The following is a 27,238-nucleotide window of genomic DNA, read 5'->3' on the forward strand; positions in this document are numbered from 1 at the left end:
TCGATTTTAGAAACCCCGTCCTTGAGGGTTATAGCAGGTAAGTCAATTTTTACATGGAAATATATCAGCAAACTAGGAAATAAGAATCCTTTCCTTCAAAATAAAAAAAATAAAAAAAAAATATCCATGTTCGCTTCTCCTTTATGTATATGCGCTTCCAATTCAACTATCAACACGGAACTCAGAAGCAAAAAGCATTTCTCTACCTCTTCTGCACATTCGAGATGGAAGACCCGAAATGCAGATTATCTCCGACGACCTTGACCATTTTCATTCTCCATCTCATTTGCATTCAAAGCATCTCCCCTGCTAATGGTGCTATTGCAGGAGCTGACACGAGGAGCTCGTTGTCGGCTTATATCATCCAAGTACGAAAGCCAACGGACATACATCTCGCTACTATAGAGGATCTTGATACTTTTTATCGGTCATTTTTACCCGCCACAGCAGCCAGCTCTAACCAAGAGCGAGGAATAGTTCACTCATACCGACATGTGCTATCAGGGTTTGCAGCCAAATTGACGGCCGAGGAAGCTAAAGCCATTCGAGAGAAGGACGGTGTTTTGGCCGTGCGTCCGGAGAAGGCGCTCTCTCTACACACAACCCACAGCCCCGACTTCCTGGGATTGCACCAAGGAGTCGGGCTCTGGAAGGACTCAAACTTCGGTAAGGGCGTGATCATCGGAGTACTGGACACGGGGGTTTTCCCCGACCACTCTTCCTTCAGCGACAAGAACGTGCCTCCACCCCCCGCCAAATGGAAGGGCAGGTGTGACTTCGACGGCACGTCTTGCAACAACAAGCTCATCGGTGCGAGATCTTTTATCAGCTCGAGTAACACTGTGGCCCAAGCCGATCCACCATATGATAGTGAGGGCCATGGCACACACACTTCCAGCACAGCTGCTGGTGCTTTTGTGAGGAATGCCAATGCGCTCGGTAATGCCAATGGCACGGCCTCAGGCATAGCACCCCTTGCGCATTTGGCAATTTACCAGGTTTGCAGTTCTCTTGGGTGCAGTGAGGGAGACATATTAGCTGGGTTAGACGCTGCCACCGAAGACGGTGTCGATGTGCTTTCCCTCTCTTTAGGTGGAAATTCCCAACCGTTCTACAGTGACTTGATCGCAACGGGTGCGTTTGCCGCCACCCAAAAGGGCATCTTGGTAAGCTGCTCCGCGGGGAATTCGGGGCCATCCAGCGGCACGTTGTCAAACGAGGCACCCTGGATTCTCACTGTGGGAGCAAGCAGCATCGACCGCAGCATAAAGGCAACGGCGCGGCTCGGGAATGGGAAGGAGTTCGATGGGGAGACCTTGTACCAACCGAGCGACTTCGATCCGGTGCCACTTCCCCTTGTTTATGCTGGAGAAAAAGGAGATCCATCCTCGGCCTACTGCCTTACCGGATCACTGGGAAACCGCTCGGGCCTCCGAGGGAAAGTGGTCGTGTGCGACAATGACGGAACTGGGCGACGCGATAAAGGTCAGGAAGTCCAGGACGCAGGTGGCGTGGCCATGATCCTCGTGAACAGTATCGATGGTGGATACACCACATTTGCCGATAGGCATGTTCTACCCGCCGTCCATGTGAGTTATGCCGCTGGGAGTGATATCAAGCAATACATAAGCACAGCGTCAGCACCGAAGGCCACGATCCTATTCAAAGGCACGCACATCAACGGGAGATCTGCCGACCCGGCTGTAACATCCTTCTCTTCTCGCGGCCCCAACGCGCAAAGCCCAGGCATCCTCAAACCAGACATCATCGGCCCGGGCTTGAACATTCTAGCCGGTTGGCCATTTCCTTTAGGCAATTCTACGGACAAGAAGCGTGCATTCGCTGTGCTCTCCGGGACCTCCATGTCCTGCCCCCACCTCAGCGGTGTGGCTGCGCTGCTCAAGAGCGCGCACCCCGACTGGTCGCCAGCGGCCGTCAAGTCCGCCATCATTACCACTGCAACCACCTCCAACTTGAAGGGCCAACCCATCGTGGACGAGACGCTCCGTCCAGCGGACATTTTCGCCACGGGCGCTGGACACGTCAATCCATCAAAGGCCGTCGATCCTGGTCTCATTTACGACACCGCACCGCAAGATTACATTCCTTACCTTTGTGGCCTCGACTACACCGACTCCGAAATCGAGCGCATAGTTAAAGAAAACGTCAAATGCTCAAGCATAAGGAGCATACCCGACTACCAGCTCAACTATCCATCGATCAGCGTGAGCTTCGACGGTTCGGCGACGAAGGTCAGCGTGACAAGGACGGTGAGGAACGTCGGACCCGCGCAGTCACGTTACCGTTCGGTCATTGACCCAATCAAGGGTTTGGACTTGATTGGCGTGCAACCACGCGATCTGGTGTTCACAAAGGCGAACCAGACAGCAAGTTATAGGGTTGACTTTACGAGGAGTGGGAAAGCTAAGCCGGCCACACCCTATGCTTGGGGGGCGGTCACGTGGGTCTCTGCTAAGCATTCGGTTCGAACCCCAGTCGTTGTTAGGTTTGCGTGATCGTTGGGAAAATGAAGTCGATAAAAAGGGTAGCCGCTTGAGGACTGACGTGACGATTGTTTATTTTGGCTATTCTCCCTATTTTTTCCGTCTTGAATAATGAATAAAACATTTCACATTTGAATTTGTCTTGGAGAACTTTGTCATTTTTCACCTTGTATTTATCTTGATCCTGATATGCGGTTTCTCTGTTCTTCGCAAGGGTCAAACTAGATTTTTGTTCCGCTAGGGAAATTCAATCAAACTTTATTGGGATATGTTCAGCATAAGCCTTTAAACTTGTCAAAAAAGTGCAATCGAGTCCTAAAATTTACAAAAAATTCAATCAAATTCTAAAACTTATCAAGTCAATTGAGTCCTAAATTAACACTATTAGCATTTTCTGTTAAAAATGCTGACGTGACATTTTAAATAATTTTTTTATTTTCCACGTGGATTTTTTAATGACTTTTTATTCATTTTTAAAAAAATAGATTTAAAAACTAAAAGATTAGATTTATTCATTTTATCTTATTTTCACCGAAAACTAAAAAGAAAAGTTAAAAATTTTACTTTAAAAATGTTTTTAAAAAAAAAAAAAATCAGCGCTCTTCTCACCCCCGGTCGCCGCTGCCCATCGTCGGAGGGGCCAAGCGACGATCGTCGGCCCAGGCGGGGGTGGCCGACCGTCGCCTGCCCTAGGTGAGGCTCACCCTGATCCGACGAGCCTTGCCAGCCCCCGAGCGAGGTCAACGAGCCTCGCCGGCCCCGAGCGAGGGCCGACGAGGCCTCACGCAGGCGGGCGACGGTCGCCAACCTCTCGTGAGGGCCGGCAAAGACTCGCCCAGGGCGGGCGATGGCCACTGGCCCCCGCAAGGGTCGGCATGCCTAGATCCGGGCGTCCTCGGCCAACCTAGCGAGGGTGGCCGGCTCTCACCTGGGGCCGGCAAGGCCTCGGCCGAGCGAGGGCCGGCCACCCCGCCCGGGCCGGTGACCGTTGTCGACCCCTCCGGCGATGGGCGACGGCGGAAGTCCACCGGTGCCTTTTTTTTTGAAAAGTTTTATTTTTTAAATAAATTTAGATTTTCCTTTTTAGTTTTTAATATAATTTTTAAAGATTTTGAATAAAAATAATTTTAAAAAGCCATTTGAAAAAAAAAAATTTATTTAAAATATGACGTCAATGCCACGTCAACAATTTCTATTAACTTTCTTGACGGTGTTAATTTTAGGACTCAATTGAATCAACTTGATAAGTTTTAGGACTTGATTGCACTTTTTGTAGGTTTTAGGATTCAATTGCACTTTCTTGATAAGTTTTAGGACTTCGCTGAACATATCTCAACTTTATTTTATAGACATTGTCGAGGAGTACAAAAATCTAGGTATCTCATCATATGAAATTATTTGGCATTAACCTTCTGATGTAAAGTTGATAAATATCATTATAATGTTGACACGGGCAACCCATTTAGTCATTTATTGCATAAAAATTAGGGATTAATTTTTAATTCCTAAAAAATATATTATTAAAATTGCATAACATCTAGTTTTATGTGCATTTTTTTTTATTGGCATTTGCATTAAACCGATCGGGCGATAGATGAGCGTTAATCTCCGGTCATATCATTGAATTAATGCTCATTTATTGATTTTTTTTTTTTTTTTTTTGCAGAAATGAAAGTTTCAAGTGGAATATTAGAAAAATATAAAGAGAATATTGTACATGGGGGCATATATTGAGTAACATATTCTTTGATTCAAAATAAGAAATATTTCGTGCGTGAGCTGAAAAGGAAATGAAAAGTAAAGAACATTGGACCGCGTACGGAGAAAATTGTGGGGGGGGGGCTTTTCTCGGTTTTGAGGTGAAGAAATTCGAATACAAAGGAGAAATTATTTTCGTTTCTATTTAGGGAGAAGTCAACAGCAAAAAGGGTTTTTAGGGCGTGCATCGAAACACTCCAAAAGTGTTTTAGCACACTTCTGTACGGAAAGTGTTAGGGGAACAAAAAGGAACAGAAACGCGTTTGGTTGCGTTTTTTTTGTTTTTTTTTTTTGTTTCGGAACAAAATAGAAACAGAAAAAAAAAGAAACAAAAAAGTTGTTTCTCCAGAAAAGAAACACTTCTGGAAGAAACAAAAGAACAAAAACGTCTCTTCTCTCTCTTCTTCTTCTCTTCTTCTTTTCTTCTTTTTTTTCTTCTTTTTTCTTTGGCCGGTCGCCGGCCTCGGCCATGGCCGGCGACCGGCCGTCGAGGCTCGGCCTCGCCCGGATCCGGCGAGGCCGAGCGTCGCCGGCCCCGCGAGGCCGGCGTCGCCGGCCCCGGCGAGGCTCGGGCTCGCGGATCCGGGCGAGCTCGAGCTCGCCCGGCCATGGCGAGGCTCGGGCTCGCCGGATCCGGGGCCCCGGCGAGGCTCGGTGTCGCCGGCGCGGCGAGGCCGAGCGCCGCCGGCCCCGGCGAGGCTCGGGCTCGCCGGATCTGGCGAGCTCGAGCTCGCCCGGCCATGGCGAGGCTCGGGCTCGCCGGACGGGCGAGCCCGAGCTCGCCCAGCCAAGGCGAGGCTCGGCGTGGCCGCGCCGGCGAGGCCGAGCCTCGCCTTGGCCGGGCGAGCTCGGGCTCGCCAGGATCCAGCCGAGGCTCGGCCTCGCCATGGCTGGGCGAGCTCGAGCTCGCCCGGATCCGGCGAGCCCGAGCCTCGTCGGGGCCGGCGACGCTCGGCCTCGCCGGATCGGGCGAGCCCGAGCTCGCCCGGCCAAGGCGAGGCCGAGCCTCGCCCAACCACGGCGGGCTCGGCCTCGCGTAGGCCGGCGAGCCTCGCCGTGGCTGGGCGAGGGCTGCCGCCCCGTCGGCCGGCCGCCGGAGGCCGGTGACCGGCCGGAAAAAAAAGAAAAATAAAAAGAAAGGAAAAAATAAAAAATAATAAAAAATGTTTAAAAAATTAAAAGAAAAAAAAAATAATAAAATTTAACCAAACGTGTTTTTCATTTTTTATTTCCGGACCAAACGTTACCAAACGCGTTCTTTTGTTCAAAAATTGTGTTAACAGAAACACTTTTTTGTTTCTGTTCCCAGGAACAAAAAAAGCACAGAAATAAATCCATGCACACCCTTAGTTTCTGCAGAAAGAAGAGCAGAAGCTTTTTCCCTTCTGCTGACAGCCGCAGCAGAGAGAGGGAGAGAGAGAGACAGGTGAGGGAGACGTGAGGAGAGAGAGAGGAAAAAGAAAAAGAAAAAAGGAGCTCCTGTTCATCGTCCTCTTCGTGCCTGCCCTCACCGTTCCGCCTGCCGGCCTCCGCTGCGCCGGTCGCCACCGCCGTGAAGCCGCCGACCACCGCTGCGCCCTACCTCGCCTGCAGTCCGCGTCAGTTCGCCCATCGTCCCTTCGCGCCGGTCACCGCACCAGCACCGCCTTTCGTCGCCCTTACTGCAGGCGCGACGACCTGACGCCGCCTCTGCTCAGCCACCCCTCACCCGCTCCTGCTGCAGCACCAGTCGCTGCAACCCGACGTCGCAGCTCCTGTCTGACCCGCGAAGCCGCCGCTGCCTCGTTGCTCCGCCCCAGCTCCATCAGCGACGCCAGAACCCGCGAGCGTCGCCAGCAAGCCGAGCCCTCCTCGCTGCGCCACTGCCGACCTGCAGCGTCCGCCTTCGAGCCGGTCAACGCGCCTCCGCCACTGCCGCCCGTCCCCCGCTGGTCGTCGTCCGTGACCCCTGCAGCACCGAACCGCCAGCGACTCCGGCTGCCCCCTTCCGAGCGACGCCACCACAGCAGCTCGCGAAGCCACCGCCTCTGTCCACAGCCGCTGCACCTCCAGCAAGATCGCAACACCAGTAGCCCAAGCCCTCTCATTGCTTCCATCGCCGGAGTTTCGAGTGCGAGTCGGTTGTGACCCTGTTAAGCTCGGATTTGGAAATTATTTTCAAATTTAGGTAAATACTTGCGCATAATTTGTTTATTGCCTAATATACGTCTATTGGTATATAACGTGTACATTTATAAGCGATGGACCTATCTCCCGATTAGGGTTATTTGCCTAATTCGCAACCGCACTCTAATTTTTTATTCCATATATAAGGCTTTAGATTAAATAATTAATCAAGCGGGAATAAAATTGATATTTTGATTTTTAAAGTTTTTTTAGTAGTGAGAAAATCAAGTTTGATTTAGATATTATTATGGTATCTTTAATGATTCTAAATGGCTTGGTGCTTGTCTCATATCCTAAAAAAATGCTTGAGTTAGATTAGGTTCATATTAGCATATCGCATGCTTTAGGGTAATTTGCATATTTAGATTAAGCATTTTATTTATTCTGAATTTTTTAAATGAAAATACCAAAAAACACAAATTTAGGATGTTAGATTTTCGTTTCATTAAGTCAAATTGCATGTTTAATTATTTGCCAATTTTAATTTCGAATTTTATCGAAAAAAAAAGAAGAAAAAAACCTAGAGTTAGGGCATTCTTTGCACATCATTGCATATTAGGATACACTTGCATATTTCATTTTAAGTTTAAATTGATTTTTTTTAATAGATTGCATCTTAGGTTAGAAATTGTTAAGTCAAGATAATAACTTAGTTTAAATTAGGATTTGGCTTAACCTAATTCCTAATACAAATTTAATTGAATCTTAATCTAGTTAGACAATTTTCACATTTTTCCTAATTTCGAATTTCATGAAAAAATACAAAAAATGACTTAGGATTAATTATTTTCAATCCTTTTTTTTTTTAAGAAAACGCAAAAAAAATATCATGTGCATGTCATTTAGAATTAGATTCATGAAGTGCATGTTATTTAGTAATTGTTGCTAAGTCCATTTAATTAGAAATTGCTTGTCGTTAGAATTAGGTCATTTAATTACATTGCATTGCATAAAGCATGATTCTCATTAATTAAATGGAAAAAAAAGAAGAAATTGTGTGTTAATTAGAGATCATATCTAGGGTTGATGATGTAAAATTATGATCTAATAACGCAGATGCTTTATCAGAAGGTAAGTCTCGTAATTTATTCATTACTTTCTTGGATGTTAAATTGGTGGTTTGCGCACTCGCATGAACACCTCATATGTTAAGGAAATAGATTTAAAATTAATCCAAACTGTTTGCAAAAACATTTTTGAAAATAGAGCATTAGAGAAGTCTTGTGTAACCAAGGGCCTGTTTGTTTATGTTTCTTTTTTGTTTTTAAACACTTTTTCTGTTTTTTTGTTCGGGAACAAAAAGGAACAAACGCGTTTGGGTGCGTTTCGTTCCTTTTTGTTCTTTTGTTCCCAGGAACAAAAGAAAGAAATAAGAAACACAAAATTTGTGTTTCTTATTTCGAAACATATTTGAGAAACACATTTTATTTTCTTCTTCTTTTTCTTCTTATTTTTTCTTTTTTTTTCTTTCGCCGGCCTCGGCCATGGCCGGCGACCGGCCGACGAGGGCCGGCGGCCTCGCCCGGCCACGGCGAGGCTCGCCGGCCTCGCCGAGCCACCGCGGGGCGACGCCGACTGGCGGTGGCTCGGCAAGGCCGAGCCTCGCCGGCCGCTGGGCGAGCTCGGTCTCGCCGGATCTAGGCGAGGCCAACCTCGCGCCGGCCTAGGCGAGCTCGATCTCGCCCGATCCGCGAGGCCGAGCTCGCCCGAAGCGCCGGCGAGGCTCGAGCTCGCCTTAGCAGTCGGCGAGGCTCGACCTCGCCGGGATCTTGGCGCGTCGGCGTCGCTCGGGCGGTGGCCCGGCGGCGCGCCGCGCCGGCCGCCGGGCGAGCTCGGCCTCACCTTAGCCGGGCGAGCTCGCCAGATCCGGCGAGGCTTGGCCTCGCCGGGCCGGCGAGCCTCGCCGTGGCTGGGCGAGGCCGGCTGCCCTCGTCGGCCGGTCGCCGGCCATGGCCGAGGTCGGCGACCGGCCAAAAAAAAAAAAAAAAAGAAAAAGTAGAAAAAAATAGAAAAAATAAAAGAAATAAAAAAATTATACAAATTTACCAAACGTGTTTCTGTTTATTTTTTATTTCCGAAACAAGTTTACCAAACGCGTTTTTTTGTTCAAAAATTGTTCCTAACAAAAACACTTTTTTCTATTTCGTTCCTCGGAACAATCTTTAAACAGAAACGCAAACAAACGCACCCCAAGTCTCCATACTTAAAATCTCTAGTTTGTAGGAGTAAAATAATCCTCTTGTTATTTTACTTAAGTGTCTAATCGACTTACCGTAAACTGATTAGTGGTGACTCCTAGATAAAATCCATTTGCATGTTAAGAAATTTAAACTAAGTCACGAATTGGTATGAGCTTGGGAGAGCCCGAGTTAAATCTAGGTTTATTAATTCATTAGCCAAACTCTAAGTGGTTCACACTCGAAAATTTGGTTGCAATAACAACCAACTAATTAAGAGTATTAAGTATAAGATTCATTGTGTATGTATTATAAATGAATCAACTCATCTACACATGAATAATAAATGTGTCATGTGACTTTATTTTTTAAATTCATTTATGACATGCTTAGACATATTTGAGTACACCAGTTGATGTTAACACAATTTGATTTTTTAGAGCCGATTTAATGCAACTGCTGTCAAAATGAAGTGTATTTCTTGTGATGTAACTACATTAAGAAGATATGTAACTTACATGGGGAAAATTACAAAAAAATCCTAAACTTATTATAATTTTTTCAATTCAATCCTAAACCTTTTTTTTTCTAATCCAATCCTAAACATTTTATAATCGTGTCAATTTAATCCATTCGACCACATTTGGCCAATGTGGATGCCAACCAGCACCGGTGGACAATTTTTTTACTAATATTTTCTTTTTCTTTTTTCTCTCTTTTTCTTTTTGTTTTCCTCCTCTCTCCTTTTTCCCTTTGCTTCATTGATCGACCAAAGGGGAGGGCCGATTGCCAACCACTAAAGAGCTCTCATTGCCATCACTAGGCGAGGGCAAGCTTGCCTAGCCACTGACGAGGGGAGCCCCCACCAAATCTGGCATGGGCTCGCCTTGCGAATGACTAAGTGAGGAGAGCCCTTACCATCTCTCGCCTCGTGAATGACTAGGTGAGGAGAGCCATTACCATCTCTTGCCTAGCCATTGACAAGGGGAGCCCTCGCCAAATCTGGCATGGGCTCGCCTTGTGAATGACTAGGTGAGGAGAGCCCTTACCATCTCTCGCCTAGCTATTGACGAGGTGAGCCCTTGCCAAATCTGGCATAGGCTTGCCTCGCGAATGACTAGGTGAGGCTTGCCTCACCAGTGGTTGGGTGAGCTCACCCTTACCCAGCAACGGCAATGCAAGCTTGCCGATCCACTAGCTAGGCAAGGTCTACCTCGCCGAATTTGGGCGAGCTCGACCTCACCGTCCATTGGCAAGGGGAGCCCTAGCCAGATTTGATGGTGGCTCACCTCGCTAGTGGTTGGGCGAGCTCACATTTGCCTAGTGATAGTGATGGTGACTAGCCCTCCCCTCTTGCTAGTTGCTGGAGTAAAAGGAAGGAGAGAGGAGGAAAAAAAAATCAAAAAGAAAAGAAAAAAATCAAAAATCAAAAAATAAAATATTATTAAAAAATTATCCACTGTCTCCTGTTGGCATCCACGTCAATGTTGGCTGGCCAAATTTGGCTAAATAGACTAAATTGACACAATTACAAAAAGTTTAGAATTGAATTGACAAAAAAAAAAGAGAACTAAATTGAAAAAATTGTAATAAATTTAGGACTTTTTTTGGTAATTTTCCTACTTATATGTCTGGGAATTATAAGTTCTAAAGTTGAGTATGAGTGAGGCAACTTCTTGGCTCTAACTTTGAAGATATTCGCAAAAGATGTTATAAAAGCCGCAACACTCTTTTCACTTGACAAGCTCTACAAGAAAGTTGTGTCAAATATGTTTGATTCATTTCTACATATTTACCCATGAGTGCCCTTTTTTGCAAAATGTCTTGTCATATGATTACGTACTTCATGTTTAAGTTCCGGGGGAAAGATGTTAAAAAAGTTCTAAACATTTTATATTTGTGCCAATTTAAATTTAGACCTTGTTTTTGTGCCAATTTAGTCATAAACCTTTTTATTTAGTATTGATTCAATCCTTTTCAGCTAATTTTAGCTGGATTTTGCTGACTGGATGCTAGCCGGTTGACATGGCTTGATCAGTGTTAACGTGGACAATTTTTAATAATATTTTAATTTTTTTGAATTTTTTTATTTTTATTTTTATTTTTTTCCTTCCCCTCCTCCAGCCGATCGCCGAGGTATGTATAAATAAATTGATAGAAATGCGAAAATTTTAAGATTAAATTAGTTCAATTAAAAAATTTATGACTAAATTGATAGAAATACAATCGGTATGTGCGACTTTTTTTTGTACTTTTCCTGTGTTTTGGAACAACATCAAGTCCAGGAGGAACTTTGAGAATAGGCGCCATTTCAGAGGGTATTTGGAAATGCTATTTATTAATAAATTATCCGTTCAATTTGGCGATGCAAATGTTGAATAATATGTTAAAAGTACATTTTCACTTATTCCTGATGGTTAAAACTTTTGGGATAAATGGCAATCATGGTACTATGTCAAAGGCTCAAATCATGATACTCCCTCTCACACTCATTAATCCTCATGGCTCACAACTTGCTTACACAATATAGAGTTGAGCCTATTTCATTACATCGAGTCTAGTCCTGCACGAGCGAGGGTACGGCTTACACACAATATGAGTGTTAACTAATTCGTCATAAATCCATTGTTGAGTCTTTTTCCTAATTAACTGTTTAAGTTTTTAAGAAAACCACCACTAAGTTAACCGTTAATTCTTCCGGGTGATGTTTAAAAGAAATAGATGGAATGGAGTTTAAACCATAAGAAAATATTATTAAAAATACTCTCTTTTTTCGTGTAAATGTGCGAATATCATGAATCAAATGAGGTGCAAAAGTTTAGGGGAATCCCCTAGCAATTCAAAGTGACTAATTATGTGAGAAAATGGAAGAAAGAAGCCTCCATACAAAAGCCAATAAAACATTTTCTTGGGAAGGCCTACATAGTTGGTTGAGTAACGCCCTAACTCTTACAACCTTTCGAATTCTAGTCAATAGAAGATGATGCTCAAACGACTTGTTTTGAAACTATCTACAATTACGTTCCATCTAGATGCAATAAATAGTCGCTAAGAAAGACAGGTCGAGGAGTCTTGCCTCCAAGTTTTTTCCTTTGGTGACCCACATCATCCATTGAGGCTCTAAATTCCAACCTCCTGCAGAACTCCATTTTGTATCAGAATATTACGCCATACACCACTTTTCGGAGTACACTCAAAGAATAAGTGGTTTCTATCTTCTATATTAACCATTCAAAAGTTACACTTAGTATCTATTGAAGACAACCCAAAGTTTGTTCAAAATACTTGTTCATAAATTTGTTATGCATTACAAAAAGCTTAAAGTTATGTCATTATCTTTTGATGCGGAATTAATCGGTCATTTTCTTTTATACAAGAAACATGTGATGGCAGTAATCGACTTTAATAAAATTATATGGAATAATGCAATATATACACACGTTGTCGCATTGTACTCGACTTTTGCTTGTATTCAACATCGAAATAGTAGCACAACGTCCTTACAATTTTAATTAATAAAATTTTCAATTTGTTTAACATGTAAGCCCCATAATCTCTTTTATGACAAACGAAACTCGTGCTAGTGTCACAAATCATCAGCCTGCCTAAATTTGGACTCTCCCCTTATATAGTATTATGTGGATCCTCTTGGGTCTTACTCAATTGTGGACCTTTAATCCCATTGCGTAGGTGCAATAGTAAAATGTTGAAGAGATATAAACTTAGATTTAAAACATGATACGATAAATTGATATTAGTTGATTGAATATAATTCATTTATTCAAATACTCACCCGTAATTAGTGACAAGTTTTAATATTGGAGTACTCATTTAGCATTATTCTATTTGATCCTATCAAGGCCTTAAATCTCGCTAATTGTGTCGTGTTGATGCTTAATAATTATAACCAATGGCTGGTCGATAGACTAATCACATCTCATGTCCTCATTTTACCGACTCCAATTGATACTTTTTGCAAAATTTACTTATGTGTCATAAAAAAAGAAGAAGGTAAAATGACATAAACAATCCTTAAACTTTGGCTCAATATGCAATTTTGGCCCCTCAACTCTTAATTTATTTAATATGGTCCCTCAATTTTTAGAACGTGTTTGATATAGTTCATGAACTATATGAAAATGTTCAATGTAATCCTTAGTTTTGAATTGATGAAGGACTACATTGAATACTTTTATGACCATATTGAACATTTTTGTACAATTTAGGGAATATATTGGACATGTACAAAAAAATTCAAGGATTGTATTGAACAAATTTAAAAATCATGACCCATTTTGCATATTGGGAAAAAATTCATGGACCATTGAACCAAAAAAAAAAAAAAAATTTAAGGGACCAAATTATGCATTGGGTTAAAGTTCATGGACTGTTTGTGTTATTATCCTTTGAAAAAAAAAATTTGTGAAAACATTTGCTGCCTTAGTCTGGAACTTCTTTTCTAATCACATCGAACCATTCAACAGGAATGATATTGTTCGCTGATCTTGACATTTATTTTATACACAATCATAAAATAAATTGTGAAAACATATGCCATCTTATTTTGGAACATAAGTTTTCTTTTCTAACCACGGCAGAGCATTCAACAAGAACAATATCATACACTGATCTTGACATCCATTTTTTGGCGCAGCAAAGCATTACAGAAATATAGATTCGATGATTTGCAAACACACGCAAAAACACGCATGCTCTCAGGCACAACTTTAGAGAAGAATCTACTTTTTCTGTATTTTGCAATGTATCACCAAAAGCTATATGATACATGGAGAAGATCAAATTTAGTACACTGCTAACCCTAAGTGATACTTAAAAGCTCAAAAACAATCTTAAGCAAAGAATTCGTAAAAACAAAAACAAAAAAAACAAAAGCCTAGATAATGCCGTAAAATAATGTAAATAGAAAAACTCCCTGAAACACACTTAAATTGTGAATTTTGAGGTGCGAAATGAATTCAAACGGAAAAAGCCGCATATCACTTGAGCATTACGCTTGCACTCCTCTCTACAATTTTCAACTCTCTAGAAATGCAACAAAAACCTCCAGTTTGACTACTGATGAGACAACCGTTTAAAAAATGTCAGTGAACAGTAATGAGATTTATGCAGTTTTTTTACTTTTGAAACAAGTCAATTGTCCACTTAAGAAAGTGAGAAATCAAAATTCAATTGTTTTTTTTTCTTTTTTCCCACTATGCAGGCAAAAAAATAAGCTAATATTTCCAAGCGCACATCGCTTGCAAGTATTTAACACGGATTAGCAAGTGAATGCCGTGAAACAATAGCTTGAAAAGGTACGATTTCCCAACAACTACCGATGTTATTCATCGCCACTGGCTCAAGAAAGGGTTTCTAAACAAGCGTATGGAACCTTGACTTCATCTCTTCAATATAGGTTTACCTTCTTTTGTCTGTCTTGTTTCAACCATTCTTTAACTATCCTCATCCTACTAGCTTTCACGTGAAGGGACCGTCGAAGCATACAACATAATTAAAAAGTTTATCCTTCTCTCTTAAACAAATAATCTGACGGCCAACTTCCACAGCCATAATCAACAACTTTTTGAACTGCAGGCTAGGGTACATGCATCTTTTCCAAACTCAACCTTTCAATTTTGTTAATTCAATTCTAAACATTTTCATAGTTTACCAATCCATTCATAAATATTTTCACTTTTTGTCAATTCAGTCAATTTAGTCAATTTTAGTTGGAAATTACTAACATAGATGGTCAATGCTGACGTGACAATTTTTTAATATTATTTTAAATTTTTATGATTTTTTTTAATAGCTAGGGCAGGCTAAGGTTGTAGATCAACCCGTGCTGGCCATAGGGGAGGGCTGACGACCCTCGCCAACCACACACAAGGGCCAGCTAACCTTTACCAGCCTTGGGCAAGGGCGTTGAGCTCCTCATCAACTCTAGGCAAGGGCGTGCGAGCCCTCACCTAGGACTAGTGAGGGTTGACGAGGGCTTCGCGACCCTAGCTGATTCTAGGCAAGGGCTTGCGCGCTATCACTTTGGCCGACGAGGGCTGCCACTATGGTCGACAAGGGCTGCCACTATGGTCAACGAGGGCATTGCAGCCCTTGCCCAAGGTCAGTGAGGGTCAACCGACCCTTGTTTGTGGCCGGCGAGGGTCACCGACCCTTACCTATGTCTAGTGAGGGTCGGTCGACCACCCTTGCCTGTGGCCAAACTCCAAACCCACCCTAAAAAAACATAAAAAAATTCAAAAGCTTATTAAAATATCACTAAAATATTATTAAAAATGTGCCACGTTAGGGCCGGCCGTCTATGTCAGCAAATTTTAGCCAAAATTAGTTGAATTGACTCAATTGGGAAGAAGTGAAAATGTTTGGGACTGAATTGGCAAAATTAAAATGTTTAGAATTGAATTAATAAAAGCATGATGAGTTTATAACTTTTTGAACAATTTTTTCCAAAATATATTATACCCAGGTAATGTGGTAAACATTTAATAGATAAGGATTTACTTGAGGTGACATTTACTCGTAATGTTCTATTTCTTGCATATTTTGTGAATCGTACAACATGACTTTTATCTAACGCACAACACTATAATTTTTATTTAACGTGAAGATGTGTTTGAAAAGCATCTTTCTTAAAATATAGCAGATCATAATTTTCCAAGTTTTAAATATCACTTTTAGTTTCGAATTTTTTATAAAGACAAAATAAGTAAGAAATAATCTTTTAAAATCCCAAACGAGCTGTCAAAAACATTTTACACGACATTCTCAAATGACATAATAATATCCTCTTTAAACCTACATCCAACTTATCTGAATGTTGGTTCCGCTAAATTAAAAGTCGCGGGATTATTGAAAATGCGTGCCCAATGTAAGCAATAATATATAGATATTGAAAGCATACAAAACCTATGGCTTCTTTCGTAAAATTCGAGTTCCAATGCGAGTCGTCAGTAGTGTTAGATTTCGTATTTAAACTGGTCCAATCAGGTCGCGCACATCTAGAGAGAAGATATAGTATTCTAGACCTATAAGCTATAACTAGCATAGGCAACTACCCACCTTTAGTATTCTAGACATATAAAAAATTTGCAGCCCCCACAAACCCTATTCGACGAAAGGAGGCGCAAAGATAAATGTCAAAAATAAGCCGTGGATAATGAGGAAGAATTATAATAACGATCAACAGCGATGTGGCTTTTTCTTCCGGACTTGGAGTTATCAAGATAAGATTTGTCCTTAATATTTGTCATATCATATTATGGACCACCTCCTCACCATCATTAAAGAACTACGCAATGACGTTAAAGCACAGATAGCTGAAAATCTCAAGCAGCCCTAAATAAATACTGCCTTTCTTATATACCATGTCCACATTATTCATGTGAACTAAATTACTAGGGAACATACATAAACAATCCTGCAAAGGGGAAGTGGTCCCATAAATCGAACAATCAAAATAATACGTAGATCCTATCCTATAAGTGTAGATCAATAGGTCTCCTCCTCTTGAGAAGAACGAAGATGGATGGGTCCAAATATTAATCTGGCTTCTTGCTGTTATTATCGAGTCCCAAGAAAGTATTCTTTTGAACTTCTTCATTATTTAGAATGAGCAAAAAATGATGAAAGAAATGAAAAAAAGAAATTACGGTTTTTTTTTTTTCATGTACGAGCCGTAGAAAAAGTAGAGATCATAACAGTGACCATGCCTAACTTTCTTTTACCTAACACTTTGTACTCAATAATTAGTTTTGAAATGTCCCGTTGCAATTTGCGATTTCATAACTAAAATTCCAGCAGATTTTACAATTCGCAGTCTAAACATGTAAAACTCTGCATTTTAAAGTAAGTTTAAGCAATTATGAAAAAGACTATGTATAATTTCGCATGTCAAAGATTAAACACTTCAAATGGCCCTAAGTATTTTTCGTTAAATAAAAGTAATATTAAGAGAGCTGCAAGATTTGGAGCAAAAATTATAAAGTAAAAAAAATAACGACCTGAGATTTGCACTCGAATATAATGCTAACATGCGTTTCTCCAGATATACAGTATCTTGGACACAAAAATTTTGACATCATTCTAGGTCAATTCACTGTGCAAATGAGCTCCCGAAATCCTATCTATTTCATTGACTGCTAAACACATGTGACTCTGCGAGAGAGAGAGACTGCTAAACACACGCTAAACACATCTGACTCTGCGAGAGAGAGAGAGAGAGAGAGAGAGAGAGAGAGAGAGAGAGAGGGAGGGAGGGAGGGAGAGAGAGAGCACAGCATATGGATCCTAATGCATCCACAATCCCATCTGATGAGACTGAAGATCAGGTGTTGCAATCTGCTTCTTCAACGCCCTCGCATAAAGATGATGAGCTCTTGGTGATAGCAGCACAGCAGATGAATCATACTTCATCCACAGCCCCATCCGATGAAACTGAAGATCAGGTGTCGCAATCTGCTTCTCCACTCTCCATGATCGCATCTAGTCAATACGGCCTGGACCTCACTGACCGGCCGGATTATAGGCAATGGCGTAATTCTGGCTTGTCCAGGCGTGACCTAGAAAAGACTAGTCCAAAAGGCGAAAAGAAGTTCACGCACAGAGAAACCGAGAGACAAAGAAGGCAAGAAATGGCTGCGCATTTTCAGTCTTTGAGATTGCTGCTCCCCCTCGAATATCTCAAGGTTCGCATCTAAATCTTTCTCCGGAAGAGACTTTTCATTTTGTTCATTGATGGGGGGAAAATGAGTTGGTTTCGATGATTTGTAAGGGGAAATTCTATGTGTGCAATGGAGGATTTTCTAGTTTTCTTGTGCACACAGGTCAGTCCTCCGAATTGTCATTGGAACTAATTTTGCAGCTAATTTAAGAGTGACTCTGAACAAATTAATATCGACACGGTGCATAATTAGTTCCATCTCATCTTTAGTTTTTTGCCATCAAAATTAATCAGTGGTTGCAGTATTTATCTTACGGGGAAGAATGAATCTATGGTATGATGATACTGCAGGGGAAGAGATCAATGTCTGATATTGTTTATGAAGCAGTGAAGTACATAAAGGATATGCAAAGCAAGATCCAGAAATTAAGTGACAAGAGAGATGAAATCAAGAAATCAGAGTCACCCAACTCTCATGGTACTGACACAAATAATCGGCTTGCATGTCCTTCTTCTTCTTGTTCTTCTCGTCCCAAGAACATTGTGATTGTCAAATCCTACAAGAGAGGAGTGGAAGTAGCAATTAGTACCGAACCAGAACAAGGGATGCCTTTAAGGAGAGTTCTTGAAGTTCTGACTGGAGATGGATTGGACCTGATTAACTGCACCTCCACTAAAGTAAACGGGAGGCTAATTCATCGCATTGAATCTGAGGTAGTTCCCAGGACTTCCTGATTCATCTCACGCATATCAGTTAGTCTCAAAGTATCAGCTGAAATATAGTTGTCTTTTCCCCTGAATATTTTCTTTCTCCAACTATCTGTGATGAGCAAATGACTTATGTGGAAGTTCTCCATCTCAACCTTGAAACATCAGCTTGCCTTGTTCAATGTGCAGATCACTGGCGAGCAAACTGTCGATCTGTCCGAGCTGCAACAGAAGTTAACGAACCTAGAGTTTGAGGGTAGAGGCCTCAATGGGGATTAAGCATTGTTTTATAAAATGGTAGCATTCCTATTGTCACTGGGATTTAAGTTGTGTTCAAGATGTTTAAACTTGGGATAATTCTTAGAACTTGTGCTTTGTTTGTATATGTATTTGTAGCATATGATACGATCGATCATTTTCTGCATCCAAGAAGAGCTTGTTGTTTTAGGAATTGATGGCATCAATGTCTCCTTTATATCTTGGACACTTATTTTTATCATCATGAAAATATAAAGCTTGGTGAGCTTTATATTGAAACATGATTTTTTGTGGTATGAAGCACTCTCCTGTTTCACTTGTCTTATAATTGAGCAAATTTTCTATCATAGAACTCTCCCTGTAGAGGGTCTCCCTCATGTGAAATTCCCAATATTACGAGAGTTGAGTCTACAGCAGTCTTCTCTACACATATAGAGTCTGCAGTAAGAAGAATGTGATATTTCAATATTCCTTCTCATATGCAAATAATAATAAAAACATACAAAAATGCACAATGAATCAGAAGAATAAGAAGATGAAGATTCTCAAAACAATAAAAGAACCATGTAAAATGGAATTAAATAATTGAAGTCTGACCTGATAACATAGTAGATATCCACATTCCAAAGTTTCAGCTTTTGGATAGCTAGAATTACTAGGGTTTTTCTCCCTTTCAGCACAGAAAAATGAAATTGCAAGTGACATATAGAATTCCTATATACTGAAATGAACATGTGTAGGTATTTTCTGAATATAAACTTAGTAGGTGTCATTACGGACACGCTATTCTATTGAAGAAACTATTGTTTAATGAGATTTCACTTGCTTTTTATGGTCACTCGTTTGTTTCCAGTTTTGTATCATCGCCAGTTATATAGATATAATATGCAGTCGCATTCTTAATGTCTAAATCTTCTTGAGGAAAATGAGGGAATTTCTCTATTTCTATTCTCGAAGAATATTGCTTTGAGAGCTTTCCTATTGCCTATCATTGATAGAGAGTGCTATTAGTAAGCAATCACCATCAAATAGGCAGATTTGTTTATTTATTCTGACGCCTCATTATTTGTAGAGATTACTATGCCTAATTAAATTATTCACGTAAAAGGCTACACCATGATTCCTTGATATCAAAAAAGGAATGAGGACTTAGGATGTGTTTGTTTCACGAGAAATTTAAAATTGAAAAAATATTTTTCGAAAATTGTTAATTATATTGCTTAGAGAAATTAATTAATAAAAATATTTTTAATATCAATAAAAATTTATGGATGATGAAAGTATTATCAATCTATATAAATTTGTAAGGGATATAATTAATCATTTTTTTGAAAAATATTTTTAAAATCTTGAGATTTCCATAAAGCAAGTGCACTTTTGGAGAAAACAATAGTACCTATCATTGTTTTATAGCTTTTTTACACTTATATTCAGAAAATGCTATGTAGGCATGACAATGTGATTGACAAAATATTCTTTTAAGGAATACATTTCCCTCTAGTTGTTATGGGTGAAGAAAAATTTTGTCCAATCAAACTTTTGATTTGGAAAGTGATATAACCTATGGAATCCACGTTTACACCTAAAATTTATAGACGTGAAAAAATTCAAAAACAGAACCCTAACCACATCTACGACACCCATTCATTGTCTTCTTCTCGTTTGCTCCCCTCCGGCGGCAGTTGCACTGCCACTCCTTAGATGTTGTCAACCCTCTATCTCCGACCATCGCCACCAATATGCTTTCTCTCCCCTCTTAGGGATAAATTTTTTTTTTTTTAAAAAATCATAAACTTATTGCCTTTATATCAATTCATTCTTAAATTTTTTAATAATTTGCCAATATAGTCCACTTGATCAATTTTGATAAAAAAAAATAATCATTAACATGAACGTTAATTGTCCTAAATAACAAGACTAGTATAATGGTCGACGTTGACATAGATAAATTTTTAATTTTTTAATCTTTATTATTATTATTATTATTTATTTCCTTTCTTCTTCTTTTTTTCCCAACTTTGGGTTGGTAAGGTTGCCAACCAACCCTTGCCAACCACAATCAAGATCTGGGCAAGGGTCTCTATGACCTCACCAGTCATAGACAAGGGATACGACACCCTCATTGGCCAATTATGGCCCTTGCCTAGATTTGGGCAAGGGCCCGATACCATCATTTAAGGCTGGCGATGATTAGCGGGTGACCTCAAGGCCTAGAGTTAATTAAAAAAAAGAACCAATTATAAAATTTGAAATTTTTCTACGTCAAAACAACCAAATCATATTATTTTCAAAGACAATATTCAGCCTCAGCCAGAACCGATTCTTTTGATTGATTCAAATTTAGAATCAAAATCAATATCTCTTTCATCCTCCTCTTCTTTTTCGATCCCTGCTATCGAATCATTTCCTATTGTACCAGCCACTTCTTCAATATTCATGGCTGATCCCCCCAATCAGGAGATGGATTTAAATCTTTTTGAATCAAAGGTCATCCAACCAAATAATTCATCCCAAAATCTAACTTCCTCCTCCAAACAATTTTTTTTTATTGTTGATGACATTCTTTATTCCAAATGGCCAGATTTCATACTTAACTAAATACCCAAGCTCTCATAAATCACGGCAAGTATGACGTCCTCTTTGGATTTGTCACGAGGTTCACTTATAGTCTCAAACATTGATGGCAATTGGTTACAAAACAAAATCAAGCACAATTTCTTCTTTCAGCAGATTCAACCTAGCTATTACTATCATTTATCATTTTTTCATTGGTAAACCTACTAACCATGAGCTCAAAAGAATATAGTTTTTTGAAAGAAAATGTTGATCTTTCTAGAAAAGGCATATTGATAAGCATTATTGGAAAATGTTCAAACTCTTATATGGCCTTGAAGCTAATGCAAACCTAACACAGGTTTTTCTAGCCTCTATTCCTAGAGAACTATCTCAGCAAGTTGAGGGATCATTTTTTCAACAATCAAAGGAAAATTGTGGATATTTTGTTGGGAGAAATATAGCAAGAGATCTATTTGTGCCTTGATGATTTGTGTCTAAGGTGCTAGATGATCCAAACTTATCTCAAGGACAATCGAGAACTTGATGGAAGTGATTCGCATCAAAATTTGAAGATTAAGTGTTTCAAAAAAGATTGTGATAGCTCTTGCGGAAAATCTTCTAAAAAGAAAAAGCATTTTAAAAGGTATTGGATAGGAACATCCAAACATGGATCTAAGCATTTCCAAAGAAAAAAAATGACGATTTCTACGAAGAAGAAAAGATCACTCAACCCGCAAGAAATCAACTCAATACTTTATCTGCAACAAAAAGGGATATTTCTCCAAAAATTGCCATTAGCCGAAAAAAGGTTAGGATCACTTGATACATTACATTGAAATTGAAACTGATATTTCTCTTGAAAATGATGATATTGAATCATTGTTTTCCATTGATGAAGACCCATCTGAGCAAACTATTTGTGTCATTCCATGTTATCAAACTCCTAGTGAAATTGATTATAACTCAAATGAAAATCTTTTCCATATATCTCTCACCTCTTCAAAGTAAGACCCTAGTATATTTTCAAGTCAAGTCCATTATCCTCATTTTCTTGTAAAAAATTTTAACTCAAAGTTTGCCAAACCAGTCACAATAATTTCTCTTATAGATATTGGTGCAAATTCTTCAATTTTAGACATAAAGGTTTTTTCCTGAAGAATACTGGATTTCTTGTATTCAATATTTCAATTCTGTCTCAGGAGATACTTTTTCTATAAATGTGCGAATTACACTAGTAACTATTCAGTTTTTGTTTTCCTTAGTGCTCTATAACCACTCAAATCTTTGGAGCTAGTCTCCCTAAAAAAGATTTGATCATTAGTTGGGAGGTTATAACTCAAATTCCTTAACTCCAAATCATTCCTGGAAAAGGCTTTAAATATAAAGATCAAATATCTAAATTTGTCAATATTCAAAGGCTTTTCTCTATCCAAATGAGTTTTACTAAATCCGATTTATGCAAAATTGGTTAGAATCCTGTTCAGAATCACATTCTAAATTCTCTTAGAAATATCTTCATCCTTTGTAGAAAAATCCAGAATTTTTTTTATAGTCTTCCTTTCATAAAAAATAAAGACATAAATCCCACCAGGGCGAGTTATATGGGAATGAACTCAGATCTTCTTGTCGCTGCTCAGGAGGAATGTTCAGAACTGCTACAGCAATGCCTTATTGAAATCTCAGATTCCCAATAGACTTGTGAAACTTTTTATGTTAACAAACGAGTTGAGCAGAACAAAGGAAAAAAGTGGCTAGTGATAAATTACAAATTCTTTAAACTTCTCTTCCAAGATAACAAGTGCCTTTTATCCTCAAGAAATTCTTTTTTTGTTGAATTTTGGCAATTGGGCATCCATCCCGAAGACAAGCCCAAGACAAGGTTTTGCATTCCAAGCTAGCATTTTTAATGGAAAGTCCTCCCTTTTAGCTTCAAAGTAGCCCAATCCTTATTCCAAAAATTCGTGTGTCGTATTTTTCAATCAATCTTGTCGAATAGTAGTTTACATTGATGACATCTTGCTATATAGCCTTGATGAGAAATCTCATTACCAACTCTTCGATCAATTTGCAAACATCGTGAAAAAATATGGAATCATGCTTTCTTAGAGAAAGATGAATATTACCTAGACAGAGATTGAATTTCTTGACATGCACCTCAACGAAGATACATACTATCTAGGGCCGCACATTTCTCATGAATTGTTAAAATTTTCAGAAAAAATTTCACAACAAAGCAAGTTCAACAATTTATTGGGATAATTAATTATCTCCAAGACTTTGTTCCTAACATGACAAAATTATTACTTCCATTGCAATTGATGCTGAAGAAGAATCCTCCGCCTTGTAGTAAAGCTCAAACCAAAGCAATTACAAAGCTAAAAGAAGTGATGTAGAATCTTCCTCCATTAAAATATCATCCATTGGGAAGAGATTCATCTAGATTGATGCTAATGACGAATATTGGGTAGCCATAATGCTTGAAGAAATTAAAAGTAAGCAAAATCATTGGGTTTACAAAAGTGGAAAGTTTTCCTACGTTGAAATGCATTATTATTCTACTTTCAAGGAAATATTGACAATAAAGAATGGGATAAAAACGTTTGAATTACATCTTATTGACCATTATTTCCCGATAGAAGTAGATATGGCATCCTTTCCTCAAATGACTAAGTTCAAACAAAAGCATATTCCTCATTCTCAACTGCTTGAATGAACAAAATGATTTTCAAAATACTCATTTGAAACCAAACACGTTGCAGGAAAGAAAAATGTTCTTACAAACTCTTTGTACAGGCCAAAGGCACCAACAAAGATTAATATGTACATTATGAGGTATGTTTTTCATACTTTTCATCACAACGAAAAGTATAAGATCAAAAGAATACAAGACTGGCTAAGTTTGGACTGCCCCTAAGAAATTATTGAACAGATCTAGAATGACAACCTTAGTGAAAATCTTGACAACCTCATATGGTAGTGCCACACAAATCTATTTAGACTTGATGGAGGCTCAATTCTTTATCTTTTTTAACTAAACTTTAAGTATCCATTCATACATCCTTTAATCTAGAAGGAAGATAATTTTCTTGATAATTTTTTTATGGATATTATGGTACTTAACTACTGAGTACTTAATAACTATTGAGTTTTCTACCAAAAAGTTCATCGCCAACTTAATCGGGATATTTGCACTTGATCGTAACCTTGAAAAGGAAAGTAATATGAGCCTTTTGGTTGTACTCAACTAGTTCTATCCACCCACTTATTGGAAGCATATCTTCCAAAAGGAACTGAGAACTATCTGACCAAAACCAAAAATACACACTGTTGTGTTTTTCCGACATCCATGGGCTTTTGTATAAAATAATGGCATCATTGTTGATACACCAGAAGGAGTAGGAATCACAACTTACAAACCTCAATCACACCTTAAGAAAGCTTGTATTTACAAATCAGTTTCTGATTGTGTTGGATCTGTTGAATACAATTACAGAGAACTTCAGAGAGCCTTATGCCAAGAAAACATGACCATCCCTGAAGAAGTACGGAATTAATTCACACCTATCCTATAGGATCACTAAGACCTTGCACCATAGGCCAAAGAAGCACTTGAGGAATTCAAACAAGCATGGAACCAAACAAAGATATCTCCATCACAAGAGCAAGAAATGGCATACACGAATGATCCTGCATAGTCATTGCATGTTCAAGCATCCCATACCTAATGGGGAGGCCCTCTTTCTCAAGATTCCTACGATCAAGGACTTTTATCCTTATCACTTGGATTAGACACATCTCATTATGCTCAACCAATAAATTAGCCCCAGCCAAACATGCCTACCGACACTTTAGGACTCTTTGGGACTCATGAGGAAACATCCTTCTTAAGTGGAATAAACATATGGAATGCCATGATAGCATAAAGAGGAGTCACCTGCAGCCCCTCTGACATCAGACTTGCAGAACTTGAGCAAAGACACACGGAAGAACACTTTGCAATGCATGGTTCTGATGATTAAGACTATGACTATGACTCCCACGACAGAAGATAGGCTTGTAGCTAGGTTACTGTAACAGAGGTCACTGTAGCAAAGTATTCTAGCAATATGTTAGGGAAATTACTATTCATATCACCTAGAGTAATTCCCAATCGAATTTCCTGGAGTTTGTGTAATTTCAGACCCGTAAGCATGATCCATGTTTGTTTGTGACCTCTTGATGTCTATAAAAGATATAAAAAAAAAAATGATGTGATGTGTTGGACAGAATCCCTTGAAGTAAAGTGTGTGCTTATGCAAAATCTGCCAATGTCTCTCTAAACACTTCTTCTTTTCCAGCTTGGTAGGATCCTCTAAGAAATGTGGCTCTACTAAGTTCGAGATGTTACTATCCTAGCATCCTTGAGCATCTCTTTGCTCTAATCCAAATTTCCAAGCAGCTCACAACCAACGTACATGTTAGTGATTTACAGACAAAATTGATTGAATGTACTACATTAATAAATCATCAAAAGATTTAGAACTCATTTAATTCAATTAAAAAGTTTAAAAATGAGTTGGTATAAATACAATTAGTTTAGGACTTTTTTGGCATATTTCCCATCACAAAGGGCATTATGGTAACCATAGTAATCTCAATGGCTGCCACATGAGGTCTTGACCTTAAACCAACGGTGTTCCCCTTGGGCAACCTAAGATATAAAGTCGTTTGCGGTTGTGCAGAGATCACTCCCTCCACGACAGAGGTCACGAAGAGAGAGCGAGAGAGAGATTTTCAAAGTTGGCTTACTTAGGTGTAAAAAGAACCGATCAAACAAAAAATTGTCGATCAACCAATAAAAAAAATAATGATAATAAAGATTTGTCAAAGTAACTTTCTACAGGCCAAAAAAAATATTCAAAATACAATCTTTTTTAGGAAAAATTATCTAAAAAGTCCTAAATATATGTTTAAATATCAATTTAGTCTTAAACATTTTAATTGCACTAATTCAATCATAAATCTTTTTAATAATTTGTCAAAATTGTCTTAAATCTCTTGATAATTTGCCAATATAATTCTTATGACCAAATATCAAAATAATAGGTTTAGGACTAAATTTGCAAATTTTCAAAATATTTAAAACTAAATTGATATGATTGGAATATTGAAGATTAAATTGATAATTATTAAAATGTTTAGGATTAAATTGATACAATTCAAAAAATTGAAATTAAATTGGCCTATATACAATATATTTATGACTTTTTGGACAATCATCCCCTTCTTTCCATGAACAAGTTCTTATTAGGAGGGAAAAATTTTAAAAACTTGCATGCTCTTTGCACGTTGGTTTCGTTAGAGCTGAGTGCTCAATGCTTTCCTAAAAACTTAATCATTTGTGAAAGCTAGTAGATGACCTAAGCCTCATGCGAATTGGATGTAATGTGTTGAAAAAGCATGCCTGATGACAACAAAGCTTAATCTGCAATAATTAATGAGCTTATTTAAGTGTGCAGAACTTCAAATTTAAACCATGCAAAAACTAAGTTCAAACCCCACAATTTAAGTCGAATTTTCTATGTCTAGAAAACCACAAAAGTAAAGGCGTGGAACCAAGCGGAGTAGGTTCTACAAATAGTCAGCAATACCAATGTGGACTTTCCAGGTGTAGATTTGATGAATACGGGGGAGTTCTTAAATTGAAGACCATGCTCATAGCAATTTAACCATGGTATTTTGATAATATTCTGCCGAAAACCATGGACAAATTCGCAGAGTAATCGAAACTTTGATTTACCCCCACCCCCAAAAAAAAAAAAGGAGAAGAAGAAGAAGATATGTGTGACAGCATTAACTTTCTCTCGCTTTTTCTTAGAATATTATATCAGTTCTGCTAATGTATCCATCGAAAAGTTCACGGGCAAATATGCACCACCTACAAAGTTCAGAGGAGTTTTGAATAATATCCCTGAAAAAAACCTCTCATTTCGGTGGCAAAATCCTTTACGACTGACGAGAGAGACGAGGGCGAATGAGCATTGTTCTCACATCTTTGTTCTTTTTAAAATAGAGTTTCTCGTCTCTCTCTTGAAGACCTTTAAAAGTAATTTTATTAAATAGGCTTAGACCTTACAAATATTTTGTGTCCCCAGCATCGCAAATAGAACCTGCCCGCACGTCCCCAAAGACGTTCCACAAAATCCGTACAAAAAGGAGGTGACCACGTTGCTTCATAGTTAATTCCATAAATCGTCCTAACCCTACGTACTTAATTTGCCACGTATGATAAATTCCGGCCGGTCCAATAATCGATTCTAATCTTAATTATATCGTCATTTGACTTCCCATTAAATCACGAATTCGCTTTCCATCTTCGTGATAGTCACGAAGGGCAGACTTAATACTTATATATAGAGCAACGGAAATGTTTCTATTGAGAGGCTTGAGAGAGA

General features: G+C 39.3%; 2 protein-coding genes across 2 annotated transcripts; both read left to right on the forward strand.

The window, feature by feature from the left end:
- Nucleotides 1-224: 224 nt before the first annotated feature.
- LOC104445991 (subtilisin-like protease) lies at nucleotides 225-2,640 on the forward strand. Its single transcript, XM_010059909.2, has one exon. The coding sequence runs from the start codon at nucleotides 225-227 to the stop codon at nucleotides 2,514-2,516; it is 2,292 nt and encodes a 763-aa protein (XP_010058211.2). The 3' UTR covers nucleotides 2,517-2,640.
- Nucleotides 2,641-16,839: 14,199 nt separating this feature from the next.
- On the forward strand, nucleotides 16,840-18,536 carry LOC104443754 (transcription factor bHLH120). The gene is made up of 3 exons (XM_010057274.2): nucleotides 16,840-17,307; nucleotides 17,634-17,996; nucleotides 18,180-18,536. Exons 1-3 carry the CDS (start codon nucleotides 16,903-16,905, stop codon nucleotides 18,267-18,269), a joined length of 858 nt encoding a protein of 285 aa, XP_010055576.2. The 5' UTR covers nucleotides 16,840-16,902; the 3' UTR covers nucleotides 18,270-18,536.
- The last annotated feature ends 8,702 nt before the right edge of the window (nucleotides 18,537-27,238 follow it).

The sequence above is a fragment of the Eucalyptus grandis genome, chromosome 5 (assembly GCF_016545825.1).
Source record: "Eucalyptus grandis isolate ANBG69807.140 chromosome 5, ASM1654582v1, whole genome shotgun sequence".
Lineage (NCBI taxonomy): Eukaryota > Viridiplantae > Streptophyta > Magnoliopsida > Myrtales > Myrtaceae > Eucalyptus > Eucalyptus grandis.

Bases quoted from the DNA above. Each gene is read 5' to 3' on its own strand.
- LOC104445991 (XM_010059909.2), top strand. From the start codon at position 225: ATGGAAGACCCGAAATGCAGATTATCTCCGACGACCTTGACCATTTTC.
- LOC104443754 (XM_010057274.2), top strand. From the start codon at position 16,903: ATGGATCCTAATGCATCCACAATCCCATCTGATGAGACTGAAGATCAG. The intron at 17,308-17,633 runs GTTCGCATCTAA...ATGATACTGCAG, and splicing joins TCCCCCTCGAATATCTCAAG to GGGAAGAGATCAATGTCTGA. The intron at 17,997-18,179 runs GTAGTTCCCAGG...TTCAATGTGCAG, and splicing joins TTCATCGCATTGAATCTGAG to ATCACTGGCGAGCAAACTGT.